Source organism: Hibiscus syriacus, unplaced genomic scaffold (genome assembly GCF_006381635.1).
Source record: "Hibiscus syriacus cultivar Baekdansim isolate YM2019G1 unplaced genomic scaffold, ASM638163v2 tig00110597_pilon, whole genome shotgun sequence".
Classification (NCBI taxonomy): Eukaryota; Viridiplantae; Streptophyta; class Magnoliopsida; order Malvales; family Malvaceae; genus Hibiscus; species Hibiscus syriacus.
In genome coordinates, this window is record NW_024062795.1 from 1638618 (window position 1) to 1664731 (window position 26114).

Genomic DNA, 26114 nt, shown 5'->3' on the forward strand with positions numbered 1-26114 from the left:
GCATCTAAACCAGCAAAAACAGTAAGCTTTTTATTTTAATTTACTCGGATTGAGCATTTACTAAATATTTTTTATATTATGTTATAACCCACCTATAACTATATGCGGCAACTCCAACTTTAACTTAACAAATCCAAAATTTCAAATTTCACTTGCATCAAATTTCCGTTACAGTACAAAATCTCGTATTTACAAGCTTAGCGAAGGAACGTTTCTCATCGAAACCCCTGGCCTTAAGCCTAAGTCTCAATTCAACGGCCAATCCAAGCTCTTACCATCATTGCTCAAGGTCCATGCACCTTCTCCAATCTCCTGAAACAGTTGGTGCCACCCCCAAACTGTGTGCCCGAAGAATAACCAGTAGTCATTGATCGATTCGTTTCAGCTCTTCAATTTTAGTAACCGTGGCAAATTGATCAAGAAAGTAGATGCCTGGAGATACTTCGACATACTGAGTTTTGCTAACTGTCCTAGTTAAAGCAATGAAGGGCATCGCCGCCCTTTTTAAAACGGGGACTCCAAAAGATAGAGGAGCCTCTTTCAGGGACTCTATCCCTTCTCCAAGTTGATCTAGAGCGTCCCATCTGATTGGCTTGTTAAATATCAGACCCTGAAATCCAGTTTCTTCATCTGCCCCCACAATGATAATCTAAGAACTATCAAATGGGATGACCTCGAGAGGTTTATCGGTGGCAGTAAGGATTGAACCAACCACCACCTCAAATGTGGCTTTATTCGAACAACTGATATGTGTGACCTCGACTGGCCACCATTGTATTCAGAAACTCTTTTTGGGTTCTGGTTTTTCAATATTACTTCATGAGATGTGTACTTCGCAGTTTCATCTTCCTCGTGAACTGCAACCCCAGGAGAATCTTGATTCTTCCCAACTCCTTCGGTGCTCGTCAATGAAATTCCTACAAAAACCGGAGAAACCAAAGAAATTAAGTCTGCGCAAACAGGAAATGTTTACAAAAGGAAGAAATGTAAGAAGGGAAAAGGGAATTGTGAGCATGAAGAATGGTTAAAAGTAGGGTGGAAACATCAAAATTTATCCATCTACTTCAAAGATTAAGAGATGTACATATCAAAGATGACGAAGAAGTTACCTTTGTCGCCATAGAGACGATGAGAATTACTTCCATGCTGAGCTATGATTATGTTAGTTACTGATATGTCTCCATTGTAAGAGAGAGCTGTTTCAGTTTCAGGCGGGAATAACACCAGAGCAGGATAAACTTCCCTCTGCAAAGCCCAGGTTTTATTGACAGTTAAAAAAGCATAATCATAAACAAAATTTGTTCTTTTTCTTTTGCAGCAATGGATGCATACAATTTCAACGTAGTAGAGAATAGGAGGTTTAGGAAAAAGGACTACCATATTTCACCAAGAGTCACAAATGAATATAAAATTAACCTGGTTTGCTGATTTTAGGAATAAACTGCAGTCATTCAATGCGCAATCCATCAAATAGATGAGTGGAAGTTTCGTATTATTATTCATCGAGTTGTCTGCCACAAATATAACACCAGTCAATACATAATTATTTATGGAACATTTTTCCCATTTTAACATTCTTTCTACCAAACAAACAAGTTGTTCGGTAGTAATAATAATCATAGTGATTCAAATACTTCATAAACATGAAGCAGCATATCCTAGCAGAAAGCACATATAATGGATCACCAATTAACTGAATTTTATTTGTCAAGTTGACGAGACAGAGAAACAATAGATTAGGTGTATATCTCTCATAATGGCTCCAAAAAGGCCTTTGAGAAGCATGTATACTGAACGACTATAACTAGTTATCATAAGGTTTTCTCAACATGATTTCTGTATAACACAACTTCAAGATAATCAATAAATATCCTCATTCAAAGCGAGCCAAATGTGGCCCTCAGCCTCACGTGCCTCTTTACAAATTCACAGAATTTTTATTCAAAATATCAAATAATATGCCTACTTAGTTATTATTTCTCTCTTTCAATAAGGAGTACACAAAAAAGCTACATGTCTAAATATGACAGGAAGAATAAAGGATTAACTAATTATAAATGTGAAAATCATGCTCTTTCCCAGAGGCGCTTTTCAACATTTTCATGTAACCCCTTATGGCCCGATAGACTTCACGAACAACCAATTCCATTCTCTGGCAAAAGCCACACCAATTACTACTAAAATGTACAACAATATCCTCACTGCGGGCACGGGCCGCATTTCCACTGTTTGATTCGACCCAAAAACAAGCTTGGACAGCGTAACTTGAGGGACGGAATCAATTTCATGAAAATCTAGATTAACAAACGGCGGAGAAGTGGACTCCCTGGGGCTGTGAAGAACAGGCACAGAGCGTTGGTACGGAGCAAGACTTCCTCTAAGGTATTCTTTAAGAAATTTAGAAATTGACAAGTAACCAAACATTGTTTCTTCAGAGTAGACATAATGATTCTGAGATCTAGGATCAACTAAAACCAATGATGGAATTGTTGATCCACCAGTCAGAGATTCAAGTAGTCGATAGTTATCATCACATAAGAAAAAAAGAACCCTTAAACTCTTTAACTTGAGGTTCCTGTTCCCCGGACTTCTCTATCTCCGAAGAAATTTTCTCTTTTTGCCTTAAAATCCCCAGCTATAACTAGATCAAGACTTTCCAAAAGCTTTTCAGTTTCTATAGATATGAAATGTTTGCTTTTATCAGGAGAAATTCCCTCATCTTCCTTGTATGGAGAAGAAGGTCCAACTTCAACACCGATAGATTTTGGTTTTTCCTCACGCACCAAAGCATTTTCAGTTTCCATTGGTAGAACCTGTGGATCAGCAGTACCAATTAAAGGAACTTCCTGAGATGGTGGCTGTGAGGCGTCATTTGATTGACCATCTGTTTGTGATGGTACTTCCTGGGCTGTTTTGAGTCAAGATCATCTGATAAAAGACGAAAGCCTAATTCCTTTGCAAGTGAGCTCAATTTGGTTTCCTTCTTTCTCTATATAAGATAAGCTAAGATCTCTTACAAAGATTCACCTTGCAAATCTGAGGCTATATTATCTAGAGTGGCATGCTTAGCCTCATTTATAATCATGAATGAGATTTTATCCTGTAACTTAAACTTCTTAGCAGTTTCAGATAGCTGTAGTCTCGGATGCCCTGATGTACCCTTATAAGCCAGAAGTGATGACTTTCCTTGATTCGCATTTTGTGAACTCATCCAATCTGAAATCTGGTATTGAAGCGCTACTTCTCTAAATGCATCAAGAGCTTCCCTACTGCTTCTAGTTTCTGATGTTTCAGATGATCTATCAACAAAAAGGATTACCGATGGCTTATTTGCAAGTGGAAGATTTTGGCCATCAAATTGTAGCTACATTGCGTGGGAAGTTAAACACGGAGAGAAAGAGATATAATCAGTATAAGAAAGACAAGCTATAAGAGACTAAAATCAATATTCTAAAAGAAAGAAAAAGATAACCACATTGTACGTGGAGATTGGAACTTAAATATAAATTCACAGGAAATAGGTAAAAAAATGGCAGTTGGAATGCCACCCCTGTGCATGAAAACCAATTGTACTGTATGCATAATAAGTATAATATGCTTGCTCATAGTTAACAAATACATTGTTAAGGAGCCTTATACACAACTAGATAGCTGTAATGCCAGTATTGGTGGGATAGATAGTGACCAAGTTCCTTTAATTCACTATGCTTTAGTAATCGGCAAAAAGGGTAATTGCAACTTCAAGCTAGAGAGCATTTGGATTAGAGCAAGATGTAACATAACTGGCAGAAACATACTATTCACGTGTCCTACCATAATAAGAAAAAAGAAGCAATTACCGATGTGCCTGTTTTATGTATTTCAGTGGTATACAATCAACCTAAGATCAATCTTTTCCCACCAAGCCTAAAACACCATGGAAAAAAAAGGAGCTCTAAACCAAGAAGGCTTCCACCACAATTTTTGGAGGGCACTGAGATGTAGAAAAATCCATACCTCGCGAACAACTGAATTGTCAGTCACTAAGGCGTTCTTGAGGTCATCCTCATCTTTAATAACTTTTGAACAACCAGGACATCCTTTAAAGTACATCACTGCCATCCATGTACCGGAATCTTCAATACCAAGCGATGGCATCAATGATCTATGAGAAATCAACCCAAATTTAAGCCTTTCGGGAGGAACTAAGAACTCTCTTCTAAGTTTCTATCATCAATCAACTTAGAGAAAAACGAATAAGGTACAGCTCAATCCAAGACCAAATTTCAAACTTTCACTCTCCCGTGAAGAAATACTATCATTTACCATACTAAACTCAGTAATCCAATGAATTCCAGCAATCCCATTTTCAACACCATATTTCAGCATCCCGCTTTCCATTGCCTGAATTTCAAGAAGATAAAAAAACAAACAAACAAAAGTTTAAGCAACATTACCTCTAACCCCAACCCAAAATTCTCTCTTCATTAATCAAGTCAAATCTGGAAACAAAATGCAATAAGAAACTACCAGCAACCTTGGGCGTCAAATCAGTCCCAGTTTCATTATTCTTGACCTAAGCCAATAACTTGGGAGCCCAACCACAGAATTCAGCTAAAATCAAAGCTTTGTCAGTTGCTTCTAGAAACGATTTCAAGTCCTCCTGAGAATTAAGGGGCTTTAGAGGAAGTTCTTCAGGAGAATCAGCTGTCATATAAGGATGAATAGAGTTCAATATACTTCGAGCTCGAAGCTTTCCTCTGTACTTATAAGATACGGAGTGATCATAATAAAACACCGTTAGTTATTCCATACGAAGCACCAATGGAATCTGCGAACACTTTCTCCGTGTTCCTATGAATAAACATCAATTTCAAGGAGTCAAACTCCATTTTCTTATCGGCAACTGATCGGGACAGTTCCCTCATGAGGGACCGGGACTGGCCGCACCCTGTAAAACAAATGAGAATAACGTGATTACAGATTACAATTGTAACATATCTATATTCATATTCGTAACCCTAAACCGAACTCTAAAAAGTCAAATTGATTTGTAGGATACATAGGACGGTGACGAAAAGGAGAGTGTGGGGGTGGAGACGGATATGAGAAGAATAGTTTAGATTGGTGAGGATCTGCCATTCCCCTGCGCCGTTTGATGCGCAGTCAACGGCGGACAAAAACGCGAATGAAATTATCAAAATCGGGATGGAGAAAATGTTGTTCATCTCCTTTTGGTAACACGTTCGTGATCATCTTGAAACATGTAATCATTAACAACATTAGTGATCTTATAAATATTAGAACCTATGGCATAGAATTGATTGAATAAATAATCCACAACATAAATAAGTATATTTTCAAAAGTTTCAAAGCTTAAAGGGAATGTGGAAAATGATTATTAAGTATTAAATGGTATAACATCCTCTTAGCAGTGAAAAAAAATCATATTGTAACAAATTAAAAAGTTCATGAATAATGATGATGATTTTAGTTACTTCCAAATTTGTATTAAATGAAAATAAACACCTATTTGTTGTCGGTTTAGAAATTGTAATATTTTTATAATTTAAGTGGAAAGGTAGAAAAATGATATAATTTTGTTATTAACACCAATGCTAAGAATTCTATAGAAAATAAAATTATCAAAAAGTCATTATTCTATACAAATAAATTAATTATAAATAAAAAATCTTAATTCAATATATTTATTAATTAGAATTTAAATCAATAGTAACAATTCTATCTTTATCTAAAAGTAGATATATTTAAAATTTAAAATAATAATTTAAACTAATATTATTAATTCGAAATTATTTCACGAAAGAGACAATTTGGTTTATAATTAATACGATATTATTTCTAAAAAGAGAGGATTTCGCGTAACATCTCTATATTCCAAATAAGGAACAAACACTAAGACTATCATCACTGTGTACGCGCCAATTGAATCCCGATTCTATCAGATTCCTTTCCCATCGAACGTATCCCTGTGCCACCCTGTAACCGTCACCACTATAAAATCTATCAGCCTTTGGACCATCTCCATTGCTCACATTTACCTGGATTTTCCCAATATTCTCTCAGATTTTTCAAGACTTGGGATCTCCGCCGATTCTACTTTCTCTTCAGAAAAATCATTTGAGAGTGAGAGTGCACCATGGATATGGAGAGTTCAAGAAACCAACATGAAGAACAAGGGTGGGAAACGCCAGCCATTGATGATGATCATCAATCAGCCGATAAACTATTGGTGGAGTCTGCTTTCAAGTCCACGCCGGTACCGCCGTGGACTCAACAGATAACGTTGAGGGCTATGGTGACTAGCCTTATTCTGAGTTTGGTCTTCAACTTTATTGTCTGCAAGCTTAATCTCACTACCGGTGTTATACCGTCTCTCAATGTCGCCGCCGGTCTGTTGGGTTTCGCCGTCATCAAAGCATGGACCACCACTCTCGCAAAGGCTGGACTTTTGAAACAGCCCTTCACTAGGCAAGAAAATACCGTCATCCAAACTTGTGTCGTCGCCTCATCGGGAATTGCATTCAGCAGTAGGCATTCAGAACCCTGATCTTTTTTACTTTATTTTATTTTTGTTGTTTTTTACTATGACTTTTTTTTGGTTATACTTTATAGGTGGCACTGCGAGCTACTTGTTGGGGATGAGCCCGTATGTAGCAAGTCAAGGAGGAAGTGGAAATATGCCGGAGAATGTGAAGAAACTCTCTGTTGGTTGGATGATTGGTTTTCTCTTTGTTGTTAGCTTTGTTGGGCTGTTCTCCATTGTTCCCCTCAGAAAGGTTATTTCCTCTCTTTCTTTCCTTCATGTCTCAAAATATTTGGCTACAAATATCATACATATTCTCAAAATAATGATTCAAAAATCTTCTTTGTGTTATAACAGATAATGATCCTAAAATACAAGTTAACATATCCTAGTGGGACTGCAACTGCATATCTTATCAACAGTTTCCATACCCCCAAAGGAGCAAAGTTAGCAAAGTAAGTGTAATTTGATCACATCTCTTTCAATTTGCCTTTCTTAATCACCATTCATCAGGCTTGATTATGAATTGCTTTTTCAGGAAACAAGTTCTGGTTCTCTTCAAAAGCTTTGTCTTTAGCTTTGCGTTTGCCTTTTTCCAATGGTTTTACACTGGTCTTGATGGATGTGGATTTTCCAGCTTTCCTACTTTTGGCCTTCAAGCGTACAAACAAAAGTATGTGTGTTTAACCTTAGTTTAGTATCCATGGAGTTATTTGTTTTTGTTCTTTTAATTTTGACAACTAGCGACTGACTAAATTGATTACATGATAATCTTCTTTTTTAAAGGTTTTACTTTGATTTTTCATCAACATATGTTGGTGTGGGGATGATCTGTCCTTACATGGTGAATGTTTCTTTGCTTGTTGGAGCCATTATCTCATGGGTATTCATGTGGCCGATGATTGAGAAGAAGAAAGGCGATTGGTATAGCGCTGATCTACCATCAAGTAGTCTCCATGGTCTCCAAGGATATAAGGTAAATTTACCAATTGATTTTGATCTTGTTATTAACCCATGTCTATTTAGCAACTTCATATTTGTTTTGGTTGGTCTTAACAGGTCTTTATTGCTATAGCTATGATGCTCGGGGATGGCTTATATCATGTTGTCTTCATGTTAGTCAAAACTATACTCAGCCTGATAGCTAACTCCAGAAGGAAGGACTCGTCCATTGTTGACCCTAATGGAGCAGACCTTGATTCTCAGGTGGTAGATTACGATGAAGTTAGACGATCTGAATTCTTCCTAAAAGATCAGATTCCGAATAAGGTAGCCATTGCAGGCTATGTTGCCCTGGCGATCGTATCCATAATTGCTGCTCCCTTCATCTTCCACCAACTAAAATGGTATCACATTTTGGTTGCCTACATCATTGCCCCAGTATTGGCCTTTTGCAATGCTTACGGTTGTGGTCTCACTGACTGGTCTCTAGCATCCAACTATGGTAAATTGGCCATTATCATTTTCAGCTCGTGGGTCGGGCTTGAACATGGTGGTGTCATTGCTGGTCTTGCATCGTGCGGTGTAATGATGAGCATCGTTTCTACAGCCTCTGATCTGATGCAGGACTTCAAAACAGGATACCTTACACTGTCATCTCCCCGTTCTATGTTTTTCAGCCAAGTTATTGGGACTGCAATGGGTTGTGTCCTGACACCATTGGTCTTTTGGTTCTTCTATAAATCTTACAATATTGGTGATCCTGACGGCACCTATCCGGCACCTTACGGTCTCTTATATCGTGGAATCGCACTTCTTGGCGTAGAAGGCATCTCTTCACTCCCCAAAAACTGTCTTAATCTTGTCATCACATTCTTCCTCATCGGATTCGTCATAAACTTGCTTCAAGAGCTGTTGAGGCGTTATGAGACGAGATTCGGGATTTACAGGTTCATTCCAAGTCCAATGTGCATGGCTATTCCGTTCTACCTTGGTGGATACTTTGCCATAGATATGTGCGTGGGGAGTCTGATTCTGTTCATGTGGGAGAGGAGTAACAAGAAGAAGGCTACCGACTTTGCACCGGCGGTCGCGTCAGGCCTCATCTGCGGTGATTCGTTGTGGAGTGTACCGGCTGCTATTCTGGCACTTGTGAATGTTAACCCTCCTCTTTGTATGAAGTTTTTCACTGTCGCACAGCTCAATGACCTCTTGAAAGGAAGCTAATGCATTGCGTCGGCCCACACAAAATATTATAGTGTACATACGGTGGAGTAACCATTCTATCAGGTCTTTATATTTTAGGATTTTATCGTCAGGTTTTTATATTTTAAACAATTGTTGGAAATTTGGATTTAGTGGTTGTGGGCAGTGTTTTTGTTTATTTTATTTTATTTATATGTTTGGGGTTCTGTTAATTATTTCTTTATGGTTTATTTTCTTTTCTTTGGTTGATATTTCATTCTTATCATAGTCATAACTTCACAATTTAAAACCAAACTCAACCTAAATTTTCGTAATTATAGTGTTTTCTCATACTATACTCCTTGATCATTCAATGAGTTTTTGTTTTTTATTAAATAAACTTATTCTCGACCATACCACTCTCTGACCCAAAATCATCATTTGCATTGGTCAGTAGCCGTGCTCATCGCTTCTTGAAGATCAAACTTATTGACGTTTCATCGTAATTACTGGTATGGAATGTAGGGTTGGACTCCAATTTTAAATAATTTAGTATTGGCAGATGGGTTTATTAGTCTAGTTAAACATATTATCATTTTCTGTTAATTATGTGTTGATTGTATGATATTACTGGAACTGCTATTATGTCTATGCTTCTCTAATATAATATAATATTATTTTTTTAGTTAATATAATATTATAATTTTATGTTTTTTAGTTTATTATATAATAACATTATTAAATAATGTTTTAACATTAAAAGAAATAAATAATCACGACCTGAATTACATTCACTTTTAATGAAGCCATAGCTACAAACATGAGAAGTAAAGCAAGATATAGATAATAAAATACTAATGAACATAAATTAGCATTTAATTATAGTAATAAAATAATTTATTTTTTATTTACTAGGAAATATACTTTTAAAAACATACAAAATTCTAATAATAAATAAATAGTTTGTCGTACTTATAATTTGAGTGAGTAAAATATTTTATAATATTTTTATAAAATTGTTCAACAAATGATCATGTGTAGAATGATAGAAATTATATATATATATGAATTTATTAATCTCGTATTTATTCCTTAAATATTAATATTTAATTATTTTATTTTAAATCATATAAAACATGAAAATAAAAAATATGTATTATTAATTAAAAGAATAATATTTTTATTTTTAATTGAATTAATATCAATCAATTCATAAACCAATTCAGTAATTATATATATAATTTATTAAATTGATTTTTAATATAATTTTATTATGAATCAATTATTTTTAAAATATGATTTTATTTTAAGTTAATATTTGGTTGTAATTTAAAATTTGGTTATTTAAAGTTTTTTGAGTTTAGATATTTTTTTTATTTCCAGATCGAACTAATAATGGAGTTAGGGGTGATATTTAACTTAAAACTAATTAATTCAATTTGATAGTTTTGGATTTTTTTTAAAAAAAGATTGGGTTTGCGTTGGGTTGGATCGGACTTTATAAAGGTGTCAGAACAAGTCGGGTTGGATTTGATAGAGGGTAAAAAAAATTTGACTCGACCAGACTTTAGGGTAATAGTATAATTTCATCAAAAAAATTTATGAATAATTGTTATAATATCCCTTTCGTTATTGTTTTTTTAATTAAATCTTTATTTTAGATCACATCGATTAAAATTTATACTCTAAAAATTCAGATCACTTCGATATGAATTAAATAAAAAATATATATTTTTCGAATCAAATTAAATCACATAAAACAATATTTATTCAAATCAAATTAAAATAAAAAATATATAATTTTCGGTTCGTGACAAAAACAAATCCAAACTCCGACCTATCTACCACTACATCGAGTTATTTTCTAACATAAATTTTCTTTTCGTTCCCGCTAAGCCAACCCCTTTATAGCTGTTTTCTGCAGCTTCTTTTTAATTAATTATCTCTTTAATTTAACCTTCGAACGAGACTTAGGCAAAGCAGAGGCCAGAGAAATGTCGGCGGCGGCGACAACTAGCCGAGCAACTAGGCGGATGGGAGCGGAGGATGAGAAGTTGGTGTTTGAAACGACGGAAGGAATCGAGCCGATAATGAGCTTCGATCAGATGGGCCTTAAAGACGACCTCCTCCGCGGAATATACAATTACGGCTTCGAGAAGCCGTCGGCTATCCAGCAGAGAGCGGTCATGCCGATAATCAATGGTCGCGATGTGATTGCCCAAGCCCAGTCTGGTACCGGCAAAACATCTATGATTGCCCTCACCGTTTGCCAAGTGGTCGACACTGCAAGTAGAGAGTATGTTTTAATTTTAAATACTTTTCAATTTTAGTCTTTTACTGTTGATTTGAATGTGTTGTGATATCGATTTTGTGTATTTTTTGTGAAATCCCTAATTTTTATATCCCTGATTTGTTAAACCCTAAACTTGAAACGCAATCGATAAAATTAGTCGTATTCTGATGCTTTAAATGTGTTGTGGTATCTGTTTTGTGCTTCTTTGTGAAAGCCCTAATTCTTAGTTACTTGTTTGATAAAACCCTAAATTTGAAAGACATTCAATAAAATGTGTAAAAAATATTATTTTGAAAATGGTAAAATTGTGTTACAGCTTTGAGGTGATGTTTCAAATCTGTTGATGGTTCCCTAGAATTGATTTGAAATTTATTTTCTATATTTTGAAGCATGAATTGTCCTTGCATCTGCATTTTTTTAATAATGTTAACTGGTATTATTTCAGGGTTCAAGCGTTGATCTTGTCACCCACAAGGGAACTAGCTTCACAAACCGAGAAAGTGATAAGGACAATTGGTGATTTCATGAACATACAAGCACACGCTTGTATTGGAGGCAAAAGTGTGGGTGAAGATATAAGAAAGCTAGAACATGGAGTTCATGTAGTGTCGGGAACTCCTGGTAGAGTTTGTGACATGATCAAAAGGAGAACCCTACGTACAAGGGCTATTAAACTACTGATTCTCGATGAATCTGATGAGATGCTCAGCAGAGGGTTCAAAGATCAAATTTATGATGTTTACCGACATCTTCCACCAGAGATTCAGGTTCCTTTCTCAGTTTCTTAAAATTGCCTTGTTCAAGTTTTTCATATTCTTTGTTATTAGGGCCCTTCTAAGTTCTAACCCTCACAATAAATTTTATAACCATTTTTAGTTCTTTGGTAGTACAAGTTTGTGTTGGTTACTGTTTTCTTGGTTGCTTAAACAATTTTAGAATCTAATTTGATTTGTCTTGCTGCTGCTATCTTGCAACATTCTTGTCACTGTGGTTACACTATCAAGTAGGTGAATTGGTTTGGTTTCACATAGGATAAATTTGGGTTGGGTCAATTAGGTTTTATATTTTTGGTTTAGTTTCGGGTTTGGGTTATTTTGGGTTCAAGTCATTTTAGGTACAACAAACATTGTTTTCTCTCTTTATCCTCTTCTGAGTTTTGTTTATGTTTGTTGAAATTGATTTTTGATTAATGAATTCTTTTAGGTTTGTTTGATATCTGCTACCCTCCCTCATGAAATCTTGGAAATGACGAGCAAATTTATGACCGATCCTATAAGAATCCTTGTGAAGCGTGATGAACTGACTCTGGAGGTAATCAAATGCTCGTCATGCTAATGAGATTTTTACAAGTTCTAATGTGGGACTTAACACAAATATTTCTTTTGTTTTCCAATACTACAGGGAATCAAGCAGTTTTTTGTGGCAGTTGAAAGGGAGGAGTGGAAGTTTGATACACTTTGTGATCTTTATGACACGTTGACTATCACTCAAGCTGTTATTTTCTGCAATACAAAACGAAAGGTCTCTTCTGGAGTCTCATAAGCATGCATTTTCAGATTTTCTTTTCAAAATTGGGACAGAAACCTCAACTGTATTCTTATGTAGTTCTTTTATTCATGTTTTTGGATTTCAATCTGTGATCTTGAGGCTTGTCTTTGTGATTTCTGCTTTTGGAATAGGTTGATTGGCTAACTGAGAAGATGCGTAGCAATAACTTTACAGTGTCATCAATGCATGGGGATATGCCTCAGAAGGAAAGAGATGCAATTATGGCCGAGTTTCGTGATGGTGCAACCCGTGTTCTTATAACTACAGATGTTTGGGCCAGAGGGCTTGATGTTCAGCAGGCAAGTCTCTAGGGGTGCTTTTTATGTCCCCTTTCTGGATGTATTTTTTCTTGTTGTTTCTCTATGAGTATTAGTTTAATTTTTTAGACAATAAAATATGGTTTGATGCAAGTATTATAGTTCAGTATCATCTTGGAGATCAGTTATGTATGGTAGTACTGGCTTTGATGTATAAGGTTACAAAAGATCTAAGTGCATATCACGTGCTTGTTTTTCTATAATTGATTTTCTTAATCTAGTGAGGGAGAGGCAGGAGAAAGAAAAGCTTTAATTTTCTATAGAACTAGAAGCCTTTTTGTTTTCCATTTTATATTCTACTAAATTTACCTTTCTTGTTTCCAGGTATCTTTGGTGATCAATTACGACCTGCCAAACAATCGAGAGCTTTACATCCATAGGATTGGACGTTCTGGCCGTTTTGGTCGAAAGGTATTTCTTCTGCTATATTAGATCCTCTTCCCACCTTCAAGTTACCTTGTATTGTTACTGTATGGTGATTGTAATGTTGCTTTGCAGGGTGTTGCTATTAATTTTGTGAAAAGTGATGACATCAAGGTTCTTAGAGACATAGAGCAGTACTATAGTACCCAGATTGACGAAATGCCAATGAATGTTGCGGATCTGATATAAGGATGGTTTTTAAATGCTTGGATTGAAGGGTGGCACGTTCCATACTATCTGTGTAATTGACTTGTGTATACAGTTACATGTTTCTGTGTGATTGTCTTTGTATGCTAGCTGGAGGTAGATTGATGCAAAGTGGAGGTTTTGGTAACCAGAAAGACCGAATCAAATTAAGGATCTATGGAAAACATAGCGATTTTCGTGCTTTTCTTCCATGTTGTATGTATGTGTAGTTGGATTTTCTCAAATTTCGGTAGTGTTAATATTTCAGGAGTTTGATTTGTAAGGTTTTTAAGCGTCATCTCTTCTTCACACTTTTTTTAATTCGTTCCTCCTGGGATTTACCAAGAGTGATTAAAAAAAACCTGGAATGGAAGTTATCCGAACCTCGTACGATATAGGGTTTGGATCTTAAATTTTGATTTTATCAACACAGAATTTCAAACCCTACTCTCTTGGAATTGTTAGCGATAATTGTACGATTTCATGAGCCATATTAAATATGCGTATTAAATTACGTGCATACAAACTTAAGACAAATTGGAATTCAGAACTGAATCACTGCTATATTTTTAGCACCACTAAATGACGACCGAAAAACACTAGTAAGACGAAATCAAATTAGAACACCGTGTATTTATATATATTTTCACTTCAAAAATGAAATGAACTTTGCGGTGTGAAGGTATGTCTTTGAAGAAGTTGTCAAGAGGTTGGAATTACAATTACTTGTATGACTTAATACAATTGTTTAAATTTTGTCTCGAAAAATGTTTTAGTGCTTATATAAATTTTTGCAAAAAATAGGTGTCTCATGTTTTATCAATTATATTTTTAGGTGTCTATTGTTATATTTTTTAATTAATTTTTTTAATAATAAAAATATTTTTTTAAAAAAAATAAAAAAATATTAATTTATTTATAAAAAATCGAATTTTTAATGAAATTATAAAAAAAAAACTCTAAAAAACTAAAATATCTCATTTTAACCCCATTACCAACGGTTGCCGGCCATCTCAAATCGCCATCGCCACGACCACTTGGGTTTTTATCGGAATTGCACGGTGGTTTGAATGGTGGTGGCGGTGTGGCTTATGGACATCAGGATTTGCCGGAATCAACGAAAAACAACGACGATGCTTAAAACCCAACGAACCTTTGAAAGTTTCTCCACGGAAAACGGTGACAGTTTACGACGAAATGTCAACAGGGGTTCGTTCGAGGGTCGACGTCGGTGCTAATGAAGGTGGCGATGACAGTCACGGCTGTCTGGTCGGTGAACTATCGAAGGGGGAATGTGGAAGGGGAAAGGGGGTTGACGGTCACGCTGGGATTTTTTTTAATAAAATTTTTTTAAATAAATTCTCAAAAATACTAGAACGTGACATGTGTCACTTAATGACAAAATTTAACGGTTGTTACGGTCTAGGCACCTAAAAATCTCCAAGGAAAACGTTAGGCACTTATTTTTAGCAAAATTTTCTTTAGCAATTAAAATGTTTTTCGAAGCAAATTTTAAGCGCTTGTTTTTGTATTAAGCTTACTTGTTTTAAGTTAGATTCGATTAAATGTTCATAAATTTGGTTTGCGTTTGTATCAGGATTATGGTTGGATTCGAGAGTTGTTTAAACGTGGAGAATATTTAAATATCTCCAGAGATGTCAAAAGCTTGACACCTTAAAAAATGATGTTGTCTCAATGTAAAAAATAATTAGAATGATATTATACAGAAATGTTAGGAATAGTAATAATAATATTAATAATAAATGAAAATAATAGTTAGACTTAATTATAAATATATGAAAATACTAACACATGCATGCTAAGGGATCAATTTGAAAGGAAAAAAACATAAATTAATTTGACTAAATTGTAAAAGAAAATGTAAAAAAAAAAGGGTACTTAATTATTATTAATAATAGTGTTGAAAAGACTAACACATAAATAGCTCAAAAACAAGCTAAAGGCAGGTGAAGGATCCGGGTCAGATCAGGCGTGGGTCGGTGGTTCAAATAGATATTGTGCAACATATGATGAGTACAATAACAAATTGACGATTACTTCAATGCCTAAATTTAATTTAACCACGTGATATTTTCTGGATGTGTTGTTCTATGACGGTTTTAGGTATTATCGTATCAGCCTAATCGATGAATAGATCGAAGAGGTAAATGTAATAATAAAAAATATATTAAATACTTGAAATATAAAAAAATAATTAAGTTTAAAGAATTATCAGACTTCAGTTTCTTTTAAATGAAATGCTTTATTACCAAATATACTTTGTATCCAAAAATAAAACAAAGTTGAATTTATTATAATTTTTTCTCAAGTAAATTTGGAGACTGAAAAGACTTTTCACTCAAGTTGTAATGTTGGTCCCTTTGCTATATTACAATTAGGGATTCAGTCCTTGCATTTAATTTCGGATGATTTTATCCCTCTATTTTTATGATGCCAGTAATTACTCTAAATCTTCAATACAATTAGTTACTCTAGATTTACTAATCACGCTATATGTGTATGCATAGAAGGACACGTTCTCCCCTCAAATGATTGTTTTAAGTACCTAGAATCTATGATACATAAAGATGGGGGTGTAGATGATGACGTTACACACCGTATAAAAGGCGGGATGGCTAAAGTGAAGGGTTGCTGCTGGAGTTTTGTGTGACAAGAAGGTGCCTCTAAAACTTAAGGGAAAAATTTATAGAATGGCAATAAGATGAGCGCTGCTGTATGGATCAGAATGTTGGACAATCAAGAAGGATCACGTAAGGAGGATGGATGCCGCAGAAATGAGAATGCTTCGATGGGCATGTGGTAGGACTCTGTGGGACATGACACCAAACTCTGCTATTAGGATGTCATTTGGGGTGGTGTCTGTATTCGAAAAATTGAGGGAGAGAAGACTACGGTGGTTTGGGCATGTCCTTAGGCGACAACCGTCGGATGCGGTCAGAAGGGTAGAGTCGATTACAGTCGACGGTGTCAGAAGGAGAGGACAACCAAGGCAAAAGTGGGAAGACTGCTTGAGATCTGATTTGAAGGATTTAACCCTTAACAAGGACATGACCTCTGGTAGGAAAGTATGGAGACTTAAGACTATGGTAGCCGAGTAGTGCGGGTCACAGCCATACGGTGTAACATCTCTGTCTTCTTTTTAATGCCTTTGTAGTAATTCCCATGACTTCTACTTTTTATACGTTTCTGTCATTGGAATTTATGAAGGCTTAGAACTAGGGTAGCGGAGTAGTGTTGTCTTAGTTTAGGTTTTAACCCATTTGACTTTAGTCCTTCTCGTAGCTTGCTATCGTTGACTTCTTTGTATCATTCTCTTCAAGTTTCCTCTTTTTAAATTTAGCCGGGTCTTACGTTTCTGTCTATATGCAGAGAATTTTTACGCATAGATTTTTTTGCAGGGATTACTTTCCATTACAGACTCGTATATGAAGACTGTTCAACTATGTATTTACTTATTTATTTATACACGCATTGCATTTTATCTTTATTTTTAATTTTCTAACTGCCGGAGGTCTTCCACGGAAGCTTGCTCTCAACCTTGCGTTTGGGGCCAGCCTACTAACCTACCTCCCACTTATCCCATTACATATGAAAATAGAGTTTTGTTGTTGTTGTTGTAGGCAAAGTTCAAAATTTAATCATACTAGAGGGACCAAAATCAAATTTTGACCTTTGAACGTTGAAATGCTTTCCAACAATTTCGGAAACATGTGAGGGGAAAAAAAGGCAAGTGCATTGCTGTGCACAACTGGCAATCACCTTTGATTCCCTCGTTTTACCTTGAATATTCCGTTGCCAAAATAAAGTATCTTCATTTTGATTTTCTTACTGTATACTAATAAATGTATTCACATTTGTTTTCTTAGAACTTTCCATCCTCCCTGTTTAAAAGCTACAAACCAACCAAACAAACCCAAGCCCATCTCTCTGAATTTCTTCCTCTAGAAGCAGTGGCCATGCCTCTTCTCAACGATCTCATCAACCTCGACTTCGGCGAGACCACCAATAAGATCATTGCTGAATACATATGGTTCACGAATTTTCTCTTCCTTAGTTTGAAGACGTGCAATTTGCTCTTCTTAACAAACTTTTCTAATTATGTTTCAGGATCGGTGGATCCGGAATGGATCTGAGGAGCAAAGCAAGGGTGCGCCTCTTAGTCTTCAAAGTTCAAACTCTGTTCGTTTGTTCAATCTTTTTTCAAGAAAAAAACATTTGATTTTACCGTATATGATTTCTACAGACTTTGACTGGACCAGTGAACGATCCTTCGGAACTCCCGCTCTGGAACTTCGATGGTTCGAGTACGGGCCAGGCTCCCGGAGACGACAGTGAAGTTATTTTACGGTATTTTTGTTTGGGTTTTTCATCGGATCATTGTGACTGATTATATTTTGGATTTTATATTAAGAAAATAATTTTATAAACTGTGTTTAAATGATATTATATGTTTTTTTAATTTTAAATATATTTATTATTAGTTATAAAATTATATTTTTAGACGATAATAGTGATTGTTATGTTTGTTGTGATTTTGACTGATCCGCTCAGACCTCAAGCTATATTCAAGGATCCCTTTCGAAGAGGAAACAATATCCTGGTAATTAATTATTTCTTTGTCTCGTTATTTTCGGTGATCCCTACTTTAATGAATATCAGCGGTGACTTTAATAAATACGATTGTTCTTATAGGTGATGTGCGATGCTTACACTCCAGCAGGTGACCCTATTCCCACCAACAAGAGATTCAATGCAGCCAAAATCTTTGGCCACCCTGACGTTGTTGCCGAGGAACCTTGGTAATTTTCTTTACAAACTTGTTGCTTATTTTTCTAAAATTTCGTTGGTTAAATTCCATTTCCAAATCCATGGAATTTCTGCAAGTGACAAAGTCAGCATTAGAAAATGAGTCTGGACCCCACAAACCAAATTTCTATATGCACATTTTGGAAATAGAGAATATGATAGTTGTAGTTATTTTACTATGAAGTAAAAAGAATTAAAATTAGGTTCTATAAAAAAAAAACTAAAGTAATGATATATCATGTATGTAACTTAAATCATCATCCTTTGTTCTCTTAAATTGGAAGAAAAAAGATGTACTCAATAACAATAAAAATATTTAAATAAAGGAAAAGAAATTAGTCTATTTTCTGTCAAGACCATCTCTAGTGGTTTACTATTTGGCATTGGTATTGTTTTGAGAAGTCAATTTTACTCTATTTCATTCCCTTCTCTTCGTGTACTTATATTTGGTTGATTGAAATCAGGTTTGGAATAGAGCAAGAGTACACTCTCCTTCAAAAACATGTCAAGTGGCCTTTGGACTGGCCTGTTGGAGGGTTCCCCGGCCCACAGGTTCTTCTATCTCACTGCCTTTGTTATAGATTCGTCAGATGTAATAATCTAAACTAAGTATTTCATCCATCCATACAGGGTCCTTACTACTGTGGAGTAGGGGCTGACAAGTCCTTCGGCCGGGACATCGTGGATTCCCATTACAAAGCCTGTCTTTATGCTGGGATTAATATCAGTGGAATCAACGGCGAGGTTATGCCTGCTCAGGTGGGTTTATTCTTCGTAAGTAATTAAGCTAGGCTTTCATTCTTCGTTAGTAATTAAGCTAGGCTTTCATTCTTCCTTTTTTTTCATGAATGATCTTATGGTTTAAACAGTGGGAGTTCCAAGTTGGACCAGCCACTGGAATATCAGCAGGGGATCAATTATGGGTTGCTAGATACATACTCGAGGTATTTCGTTATTTGTATTCTGGTGTATTTAATCAATGTAGTTTCCTTTCAAGGCGTTAAATTACTGTAACATCTTATGTATTCTTTTCCGAACAGCGTATCACTGAAATTGCTGAAGTTGTTCTTTCTTTCGACCCCAAACCTATTCCGGTTCGTTTCCTCGCCAACGTTATCCTTTAAATTAATCAAAATTATTTTTCTTGTTCTTGAATTACCCTTTTTTCCCCATTATCAGGGGGATTGGAATGGTGCTGGCGCTCATACCAACTATAGGTATATAGTATATGCTTAATCAACGACCACTACACCTTTTTAAGTATTGGTTTCCATGAATGAAGTGTTAATTTGTGGGAAAAAAATATGGTTTCAGCACAAAGTCAATGAGAAGTGATGGCGGCATTGATGTGATAAAGAAGGCAATTGAGAAGTTGGGTTTGCGCCACAAGGACCACATTGCTGCCTATGGAGAGGGTAATGAGAGACGCCTCACCGGTCGTCATGAAACTGCTGATATCCATACATTCTCTTGGGTAAGTCACTATGTGAGTATATATATGTAAGCATTTAGCAGTAACACATTTTTTTTTTTCTCATTTAATAAGACTAATTTTGCTTGCAATTTCGGAAACTTCAGGGTGTTGCAAACAGGGGAGCTTCCATCCGAGTTGGCCGTGACACCGAGAAAGAAAGAAAAGGTAAGCATATTCTGTTTTATCTAAGTGTAAAATTTTATAATTCCGTCCCTACCTCATTGTAATCTTACATTGATGGATATGTATGAAATGACACACGCAGGTTACTTCGAAGATAGAAGGCCAGCATCCAACATAGATCCTTACATTGTGACATCAAAAATCGTTGAAACCACCATTCTCTGGAAGCCTTAGAAACGGAAGATTAGATGGATAAACCTACATCAGATTAGATCCTATATAAATAACCCTCCCATCTTCTTCCATGGATGAGTGGTGGTCATAACTTATGTTTTATTAATGACTTTTTACGACAGTAGATGCCATTTAAACTCCTCTCTTTTCTTTTCTTTTCATTTACTTATATAACTCTCTCCTCTCATCTTTTTTCTACCAAATAAAATGCATGGTATGACATAAACTGTCACGGTTCTGCTATAAATTAATGCACCACGCACCGGCATAATAATAAATATTTATGAGATTTAAAATCCTTCGTAAAATAAATTATTTATTATATCAAAATTAATAAAACATTGTAAATATGATTATAAAATGACAAATGACATGAAAGAACATCAAATGATTTCAATAGTAAGATGAAAGATTATTCTTCTTAGAGGTTGTAGATTTGGGTAGTTGTGTCTTAATATCTGTAAGATATGTATGTGCTGTAAATAGATTAAAAAAATTTTAGACGTATATTATCTTATATTTTACACTTTTTAAATCTTTTAATTTAATTTAAAAATGTAAATGTAAATTTTATTTATCAACAATTTCCATTTGGTTTGGTTTCTACGTTTCAATGCTCCAGATCTTTTAAGAATTTCGATTCAACCATTAAGATATCGGAGGTCAAATACAGAAGACTGATAAGATTAGGGTAAATGAATTGTTTTTTTTTCTTTTGTTTTTCAAAGAAAGGGGGGAATATTCAGAGGGAAAGGGAGAGGTGGAATAGCGCCATCGCAAATGGACACTACAGTTTCGATACGAATGGGTATTGTAGTCGGTTTTGTAATGATTATAGGCTATTGGACGGAGATAAGATTTATTCTCCCACGTTACCTTCTGCTGGTTACATTGAACATACCGTTTCCCGTTTCGATACTCTTGCCGGCGTCGCCATCAAGTACGGCGTAGAGGTAGCTATGTTTTCATTTATATTTTGAAATATGAGGAAATTGATAAATGTTAACCTAAGACTTGAATCTAATTGTATTATATTATTTTATTATTGTCGTCTGTGATCTGTAGAGGTAAATGACAAATTGTTGTTTTTGATATAGCAGTGTGAACGTGATATCACACTAATAAGAGCTCACACTAATAAGAGCTGATAGTGATCGCAACTTAACGGGTATGGGCCAATTGTGACAATAACAACTCACTATTTTCTTTTATTTTTGGCCAAGCCAAATCAGTCCATCAAAACGGGTTCGAAAGAAAAAGAGAGAGAAGGAGGATTCGAACAAAAAAAACAGGGTGATTCGAAACAAAAAAATGAAAAAAGAACGATAGGAGATTAGCGTTATTCCACAGTTACTACAGAAAAAAAACTTAATTTTTTGTATACATCGTCGCCAAACCTCGTTCCCCCCCCCCTTTCTTTACTAATCTATGTTTTTGATACGTGTATGTTGAGATTCAAAAGAAAAAAACAGAAAAGTAAAAAAAGAAGAACAAAACACTTTACCTGTTTTGTGGGTCTTCCTGGAGTGGAAATCATTAGAATTGGAGAATGAAAGCTTTTGTTTAACTTGAGTCTCTCTTTTAGGCTTGAACAGGTCATGATTTTTTAGTGTTTTAGCTATTGAGGAAGAAACAGTAAGAAATGAGAGAACGGTACGGTGGGTTGGGGTGGGGTGGTTGGGAGGAGTTTAGGATTAAAATATTTTAAGCTTTATTGGGCTTAAAGCATAATCTACTCACATTCTTATTTCACAATTTTATTTTTTAAAGGAATATATTAATTTGTCATCCTACTATTTTTTAGAATTTATAATTTAATCATTAATTTAGAATATAAATTTTTATTTAATCTCAATTTCAGTCATTTAAATAATAATGTATTCACAATGTTATCATTAATTAATTATCTTATTCTATTACTGGATTTTTAAAGTCTTCTATTTAGTTAAACTATATATATATATATATATAATTTTCACTTAAAAAACTTTCAACAAGTTATTAAAAATGATTCCTTATAATTATTATGTTTTAGGGTAAATTATACGAAATTTAAAATAATTCACGATCACGACACCCGCAATGACGGCAATGACATTTATTATTTATGCAATCTCGATAAACACGACCGTAAATGTTATTTAAATCCCTTATATCAGGTATGTGATATAAAAAAGATGAATGGTCTTGTTACAGACCTTCAAATGTTTGCTCTTAAGACACTCCAGATCCCTTTACCCGGGCGGCATCCACGTCACCTAGCTTGTCAGATGATTCCACCGCATCAGGGTATTATATCTTTTTTTCAGTATTAATTTTGTTTCTTCTTCCAACTCCTGAACTTTACTTTTTTAATGCTTGTAAAATTAATCACTGTTAATTACATCCATAGTAATTGTTTTTCAGAACGTCGGATGGTGTTGCGTATTCGAACCTGAAATATAGGATTTCCATGAGGAACCATGGTTACCCTAAATTCGATCAATAACTTCATCAATTAATCCAAACCCTTTAGCTTCTTCTGGTGTCATAAAACAATCCCTATCCATATTCTTCTGTATCACATCGACCGATTGCCCCGTGTGTTTGGAATACAAGGCGTTCAATGCATCCCAAACACGAACGATCTGCTTGGTGTGGATGGTCAGATCTTTAGCCTGCCCGCTGTACCCGCCAGAAGGCTGATGGATCATGATGGTGGCATTGGGGAGGGACCGCCTTTCGCCCTTGGCACCCGCTGCTAAAAGGAGAGAAGCCATGGATGCGATGCAGCTTGCCCCAAACAGATTGTGTTGATCGGAGACTTTATGTACTGCATCGTATCATAAATTGCAAGGCCTGCATTCAAAACAATAAGTTTAATTCATTTAATCCCTCTACTACTATGCTGAAACTCAAAACTCCCTTAATCTAAATTTATTCCCTTGTCCACTTTAAAAACGGTATTAATAGCTCCAAATTCCAGGGACTAAAGTCATAATTAGACCAATATAAGATCGATAAGATTATTGAGAGAAATCAGAGAATTAGGAATTTAGGGAAGAAAGCAAAGTACCTGCGGTGACATGGCCGCCAGGAGAGTTGAGGTACATGTTGATGGGTTTGGAGGGGTTTTCGGATTCAAGGAAGAGTAGCTGGGCTACGACGACGTGGGCAGTATCATCGTCGATGGTTCCATTTATGCAGACGATCCTTTCCTTGAGGAGACGAGAGAATATGTCATAAGCTCTCTCGCCGCGGGAGGAGTGCTCGATCACCATTGGTATTAGGCTGTAGTTCCGGTGGATGGAAGGAGATAGGGAGGCCATTGTAGTGGAAGATATGAGGCGTTTGGCGCTAGAAATAAGGGCCCTCATGGCTGCCTGAGCGGCGACACCTGGGTTAGGGTTTTGAAATTGGATGGAGATATTGGACAGACGAGGTTAGTATTACAAGAAACTTCTTTTCTCAGCTTTTGTTAGTGAGACTCGAATTGGATCGTTCTTTCTCGACTATACTTCAAGGGCGTCTCTCTTATTCATCTCTTTTTGGTTTAATTAAACAATAAGTAGCTAAATTATATCACATTTTTCATTTTAGTATTAAAAATAACGTTTTTATCAAAATAAAGTAAATAGTCATATTGCATGGGTAAAAAAAATATACAAACACCACATTGAAAAAAATGATAAAATACAGAAGCCATTCCTGCTATTAACCCATATATTTTAGATATCTACTTTTAAAATAAACTTTTTGAAGTTAATTTGAATGGTATGAAACAAAAATATAAACTTAATAGATTAATTTACATATTTTTAATGAAAACAATTAGTTATATTCAAAAGCTTACTATAATTTAGCCAATTTATCCACGCATTATATAATTACCCAATGGATACCAAATAGTAATTATTTGAAATAAATTAAAAAATGTTCATGTAATTTCTATACACGTCATTTTTATAATAAAAACTAAAATAAAAATGTGTTTACTATATAAATAATAATTTCAATAATTGATTCAGTTAATTATCTCAATCTTTTTTATAGTCGAATCAAGTTTCAACATAAGAACTAATGAAACAACTGCTAACAATGAGCATTTAACCAATGACATTAATAAACCTTAAAGAACACAAAATCCTCTGGAAACAACATTCGAGAACTAAAAGAGAAGTTGACAAAATTCTACGTAAAACCCATAACATAACATTTGACATGTGAATAACATCACATTTAGAAAAGAGATGTTCCTTTCCCCTTCTTGTCTCCACCAATCTTAAAGTGCTTGCACCTCTGCAAAAACCACGATATCAGAAAACAACCGAAAGTTAGCTCCTTAAACAGCATGTCTAAGGGAAACAAAAATAAAACAGCTAAGGGGTTTTCACTGCACCAACCTTGATTGGATGCTGTGAAACCTGCTTACATCCCTGGCACTGAAGCCTTAGCACAATCTTCTTGGTGGTCTTTGCCTGTTCAGAGGAAACGGAAATAATCGAATTGACAAAATGGTTGACCAAATATCCCTTACAACCTAGTATCAGAACATGCAGTATAAGATTATTGATCTTTTCAATGTATATCTAACATACATTCGAAGGCTAGGCCTTTGACAAAAATGGATAACTAAACAATTTCTTATAACCTAGCAGCAGAACATGCAGCATAAGATTATTGATTTTTCGATATGCATCTAGCATCCATTCAAGGGATAAAAGATAAGTGAATTGAAATTTTACCTTCTTGTGGAACACTGGATTGGTCTGACCACCATAACCTGATTTTTTGTGATCATAACGCCACTTTCCTTGAGCAGTCAAACTATCCTTACCCTTCTTGTACTGTGTAACCTTGTGCAAAGTGTGCTTCCTCCTTGCTCTTGCAATAAGTCTTCTTTGTCTTGGGTGAGTTCACCTGCGATACAGATTCACAACTAAGCTCAACAGAGAAAAGAGTGGTAAATTTAGCAACCATTTCCACAATGAAAACCTAGATTAGACTTCATTGACGAATGGCTCTGCCACTACAATGTTTACCATTTGCAATCTCATCAAAGTTTGTTTAACACCGGGATTTCTGACATCAACCATAGGCTAATTTCATCGACACATGCCCCACTTTCAGATTCATCCATAGTAAAGTTAAAATTAATTCATCAGAATAGAATAGTCTTCATCTTTACTGGAAATCTCTTGAATTTATGCATCATATGCAAATACAAATTTAAGTAGTCCAATTTAATAGTTGGAACATATTGCACAAAAGACATATAGACGAATTAAATTCAACATAGAATTCTGAAAAATGGGAAAACAGAAGAAAAAGAAAACCCAAACTCGACATCCTACCACCCAAATGCTCTTATACAATAATGACCATTAGATTAAAATTTATTCCATTAAAAAAATGTAAGGGAGAAACATATCAGATCCAAAACATGCTCAAAAGATTAATGAAAACCAAACAAAGAAAAGAAAAAGAAAGAATACCATGGTAGCAGCTGAGCTGTGTGCCTTGTTTCGGAGTGGATTGTGAACTAGGAAACAGCCAATGTAACAATATAACCTATCTAGGGTTTTTAAATGGATCCCATTTAGGGCTAGGTTTTGGGCTTAAACGAATATATGGGTAAAGTACGTAAATTGTCCCCCGATTATAGAGTACTATTTTGTTAAGTTAATCGACTATTAAAAGTTACAAAAGGTCTACAACTATTCATATGTTTCAAACTCGCCATTTTCCGTTAAAAATTGACGCCCGTCTGAGTTGGATGTCAATAAATTAACGTCTAAAAATACAACTCAAACGGTTCTAGGATTAGATTTTATCAAATCTCAATCAACAAGTTAACGTTCACTTTAGACGATTGTTATTTTTTTAAGAAAAAATGGCGATATTGGAACATATGAATAGTCGGGTGACTATTTTTAACTTTTAATAGTCGAGGGACTCAATAAAACAGTACCCTACAGTCAAGGGACTATTTTGTAACTTTAATAGTCATAGACTCAACAAAGAATTACTTTAAAATCGGTGATCATTTGTGTACTTTAC

The 26114-nt window shown here is 35.1% G+C and overlaps 4 protein-coding genes and 2 pseudogenes across 5 annotated transcripts; 3 read left to right on the forward strand and 3 right to left on the reverse strand.

The window, feature by feature from the left end:
- Positions 1-172: 172 nt before the first annotated feature.
- On the reverse strand, positions 173-5207 carry LOC120133815 (annotated as a pseudogene).
- Positions 5208-6151: 944 nt separating this feature from the next.
- LOC120134446 (probable metal-nicotianamine transporter YSL7) lies at positions 6152-8725 on the forward strand. Its single transcript, XM_039150878.1, has 6 exons — positions 6152-6530; positions 6616-6779; positions 6884-6981; positions 7065-7199; positions 7313-7502; positions 7586-8725. Exons 1-6 carry the CDS (start codon positions 6296-6298, stop codon positions 8690-8692), a joined length of 1929 nt encoding a protein of 642 aa, XP_039006809.1. The 5' UTR covers positions 6152-6295; the 3' UTR covers positions 8693-8725.
- A 1836-nt stretch (positions 8726-10561) lies between these two features.
- On the forward strand, positions 10562-21735 carry LOC120134583 (eukaryotic initiation factor 4A-3-like). 2 transcript variants are annotated; one of them, XM_039151022.1, is made up of 8 exons: positions 10562-10946; positions 11389-11710; positions 12147-12254; positions 12345-12464; positions 12623-12790; positions 13133-13219; positions 13307-13425; positions 21725-21735. In XM_039151022.1, exons 1-7 carry the CDS (start codon positions 10645-10647, stop codon positions 13418-13420), a joined length of 1221 nt encoding a protein of 406 aa, XP_039006953.1. In that variant the 5' UTR covers positions 10562-10644; the 3' UTR covers positions 13421-13425; positions 21725-21735. The 2 variants fall into 2 exon arrangements, with proteins under 2 accessions (XP_039006953.1, XP_039006954.1); XM_039151023.1 differs by lacking the exon at positions 21725-21735 and having other exon boundaries at positions 13307-13618.
- On the forward strand, positions 17343-20148 carry LOC120134584 (glutamine synthetase nodule isozyme-like). The gene is made up of 13 exons (XM_039151024.1): positions 17343-17468; positions 17546-17585; positions 17682-17785; positions 17990-18038; positions 18131-18237; positions 18709-18796; positions 18875-19003; positions 19114-19188; positions 19285-19338; positions 19424-19461; positions 19559-19718; positions 19823-19883; positions 19984-20148. The coding sequence occupies exons 1-13, from the start codon at positions 17395-17397 to the stop codon at positions 20073-20075; spliced, it is 1071 nt and encodes a 356-aa protein (XP_039006955.1). The 5' UTR covers positions 17343-17394; the 3' UTR covers positions 20076-20148.
- An 811-nt stretch (positions 21736-22546) lies between the features above and the next one.
- LOC120133817 (ATP-dependent Clp protease proteolytic subunit 2, mitochondrial-like) lies at positions 22547-23546 on the reverse strand. Its single transcript, XM_039150334.1, is given in 3 exon segments — positions 22547-22840; positions 22843-22913; positions 23131-23546. Coding segments are annotated over 3 exon segments (666 nt in total). The 5' UTR covers positions 23432-23546.
- A 589-nt stretch (positions 23547-24135) lies between these two features.
- Positions 24136-25247, reverse strand: LOC120134585 (annotated as a pseudogene).
- Positions 25248-26114: the final 867 nt, after the last annotated feature.

What these genes read in the sequence shown, in the direction of transcription:
- LOC120134583 (XM_039151022.1), top strand. Translation starts at nt 10,645, where the DNA reads ATGTCGGCGGCGGCGACAACTAGCCGAGCAACTAGGCGGATGGGAGCG. An exon ending in ATCTTCCACCAGAGATTCAG is followed by an intron (nt 11,711 to 12,146) that starts GTTCCTTTCTCA and finishes GAATTCTTTTAG; the next exon opens with GTTTGTTTGATATCTGCTAC. An exon ending in CTGGCCGTTTTGGTCGAAAG is followed by an intron (nt 13,220 to 13,306) that starts GTATTTCTTCTG and finishes GTTGCTTTGCAG; the next exon opens with GGTGTTGCTATTAATTTTGT.
- LOC120134584 (XM_039151024.1), top strand. Translation starts at nt 17,395, where the DNA reads ATGCCTCTTCTCAACGATCTCATCAACCTCGACTTCGGCGAGACCACC. An exon ending in ATCTGAGGAGCAAAGCAAGG is followed by an intron (nt 17,586 to 17,681) that starts GTGCGCCTCTTA and finishes TGATTTCTACAG; the next exon opens with ACTTTGACTGGACCAGTGAA. An exon ending in TCGACCCCAAACCTATTCCG is followed by an intron (nt 19,339 to 19,423) that starts GTTCGTTTCCTC and finishes CCCCATTATCAG; the next exon opens with GGGGATTGGAATGGTGCTGG.
- LOC120134446 (XM_039150878.1), top strand. Translation starts at nt 6,296, where the DNA reads ATGGTGACTAGCCTTATTCTGAGTTTGGTCTTCAACTTTATTGTCTGC. An exon ending in CTTCAAGCGTACAAACAAAA is followed by an intron (nt 7,200 to 7,312) that starts GTATGTGTGTTT and finishes TCTTTTTTAAAG; the next exon opens with GTTTTACTTTGATTTTTCAT. An exon ending in ATGGTCTCCAAGGATATAAG is followed by an intron (nt 7,503 to 7,585) that starts GTAAATTTACCA and finishes TGGTCTTAACAG; the next exon opens with GTCTTTATTGCTATAGCTAT.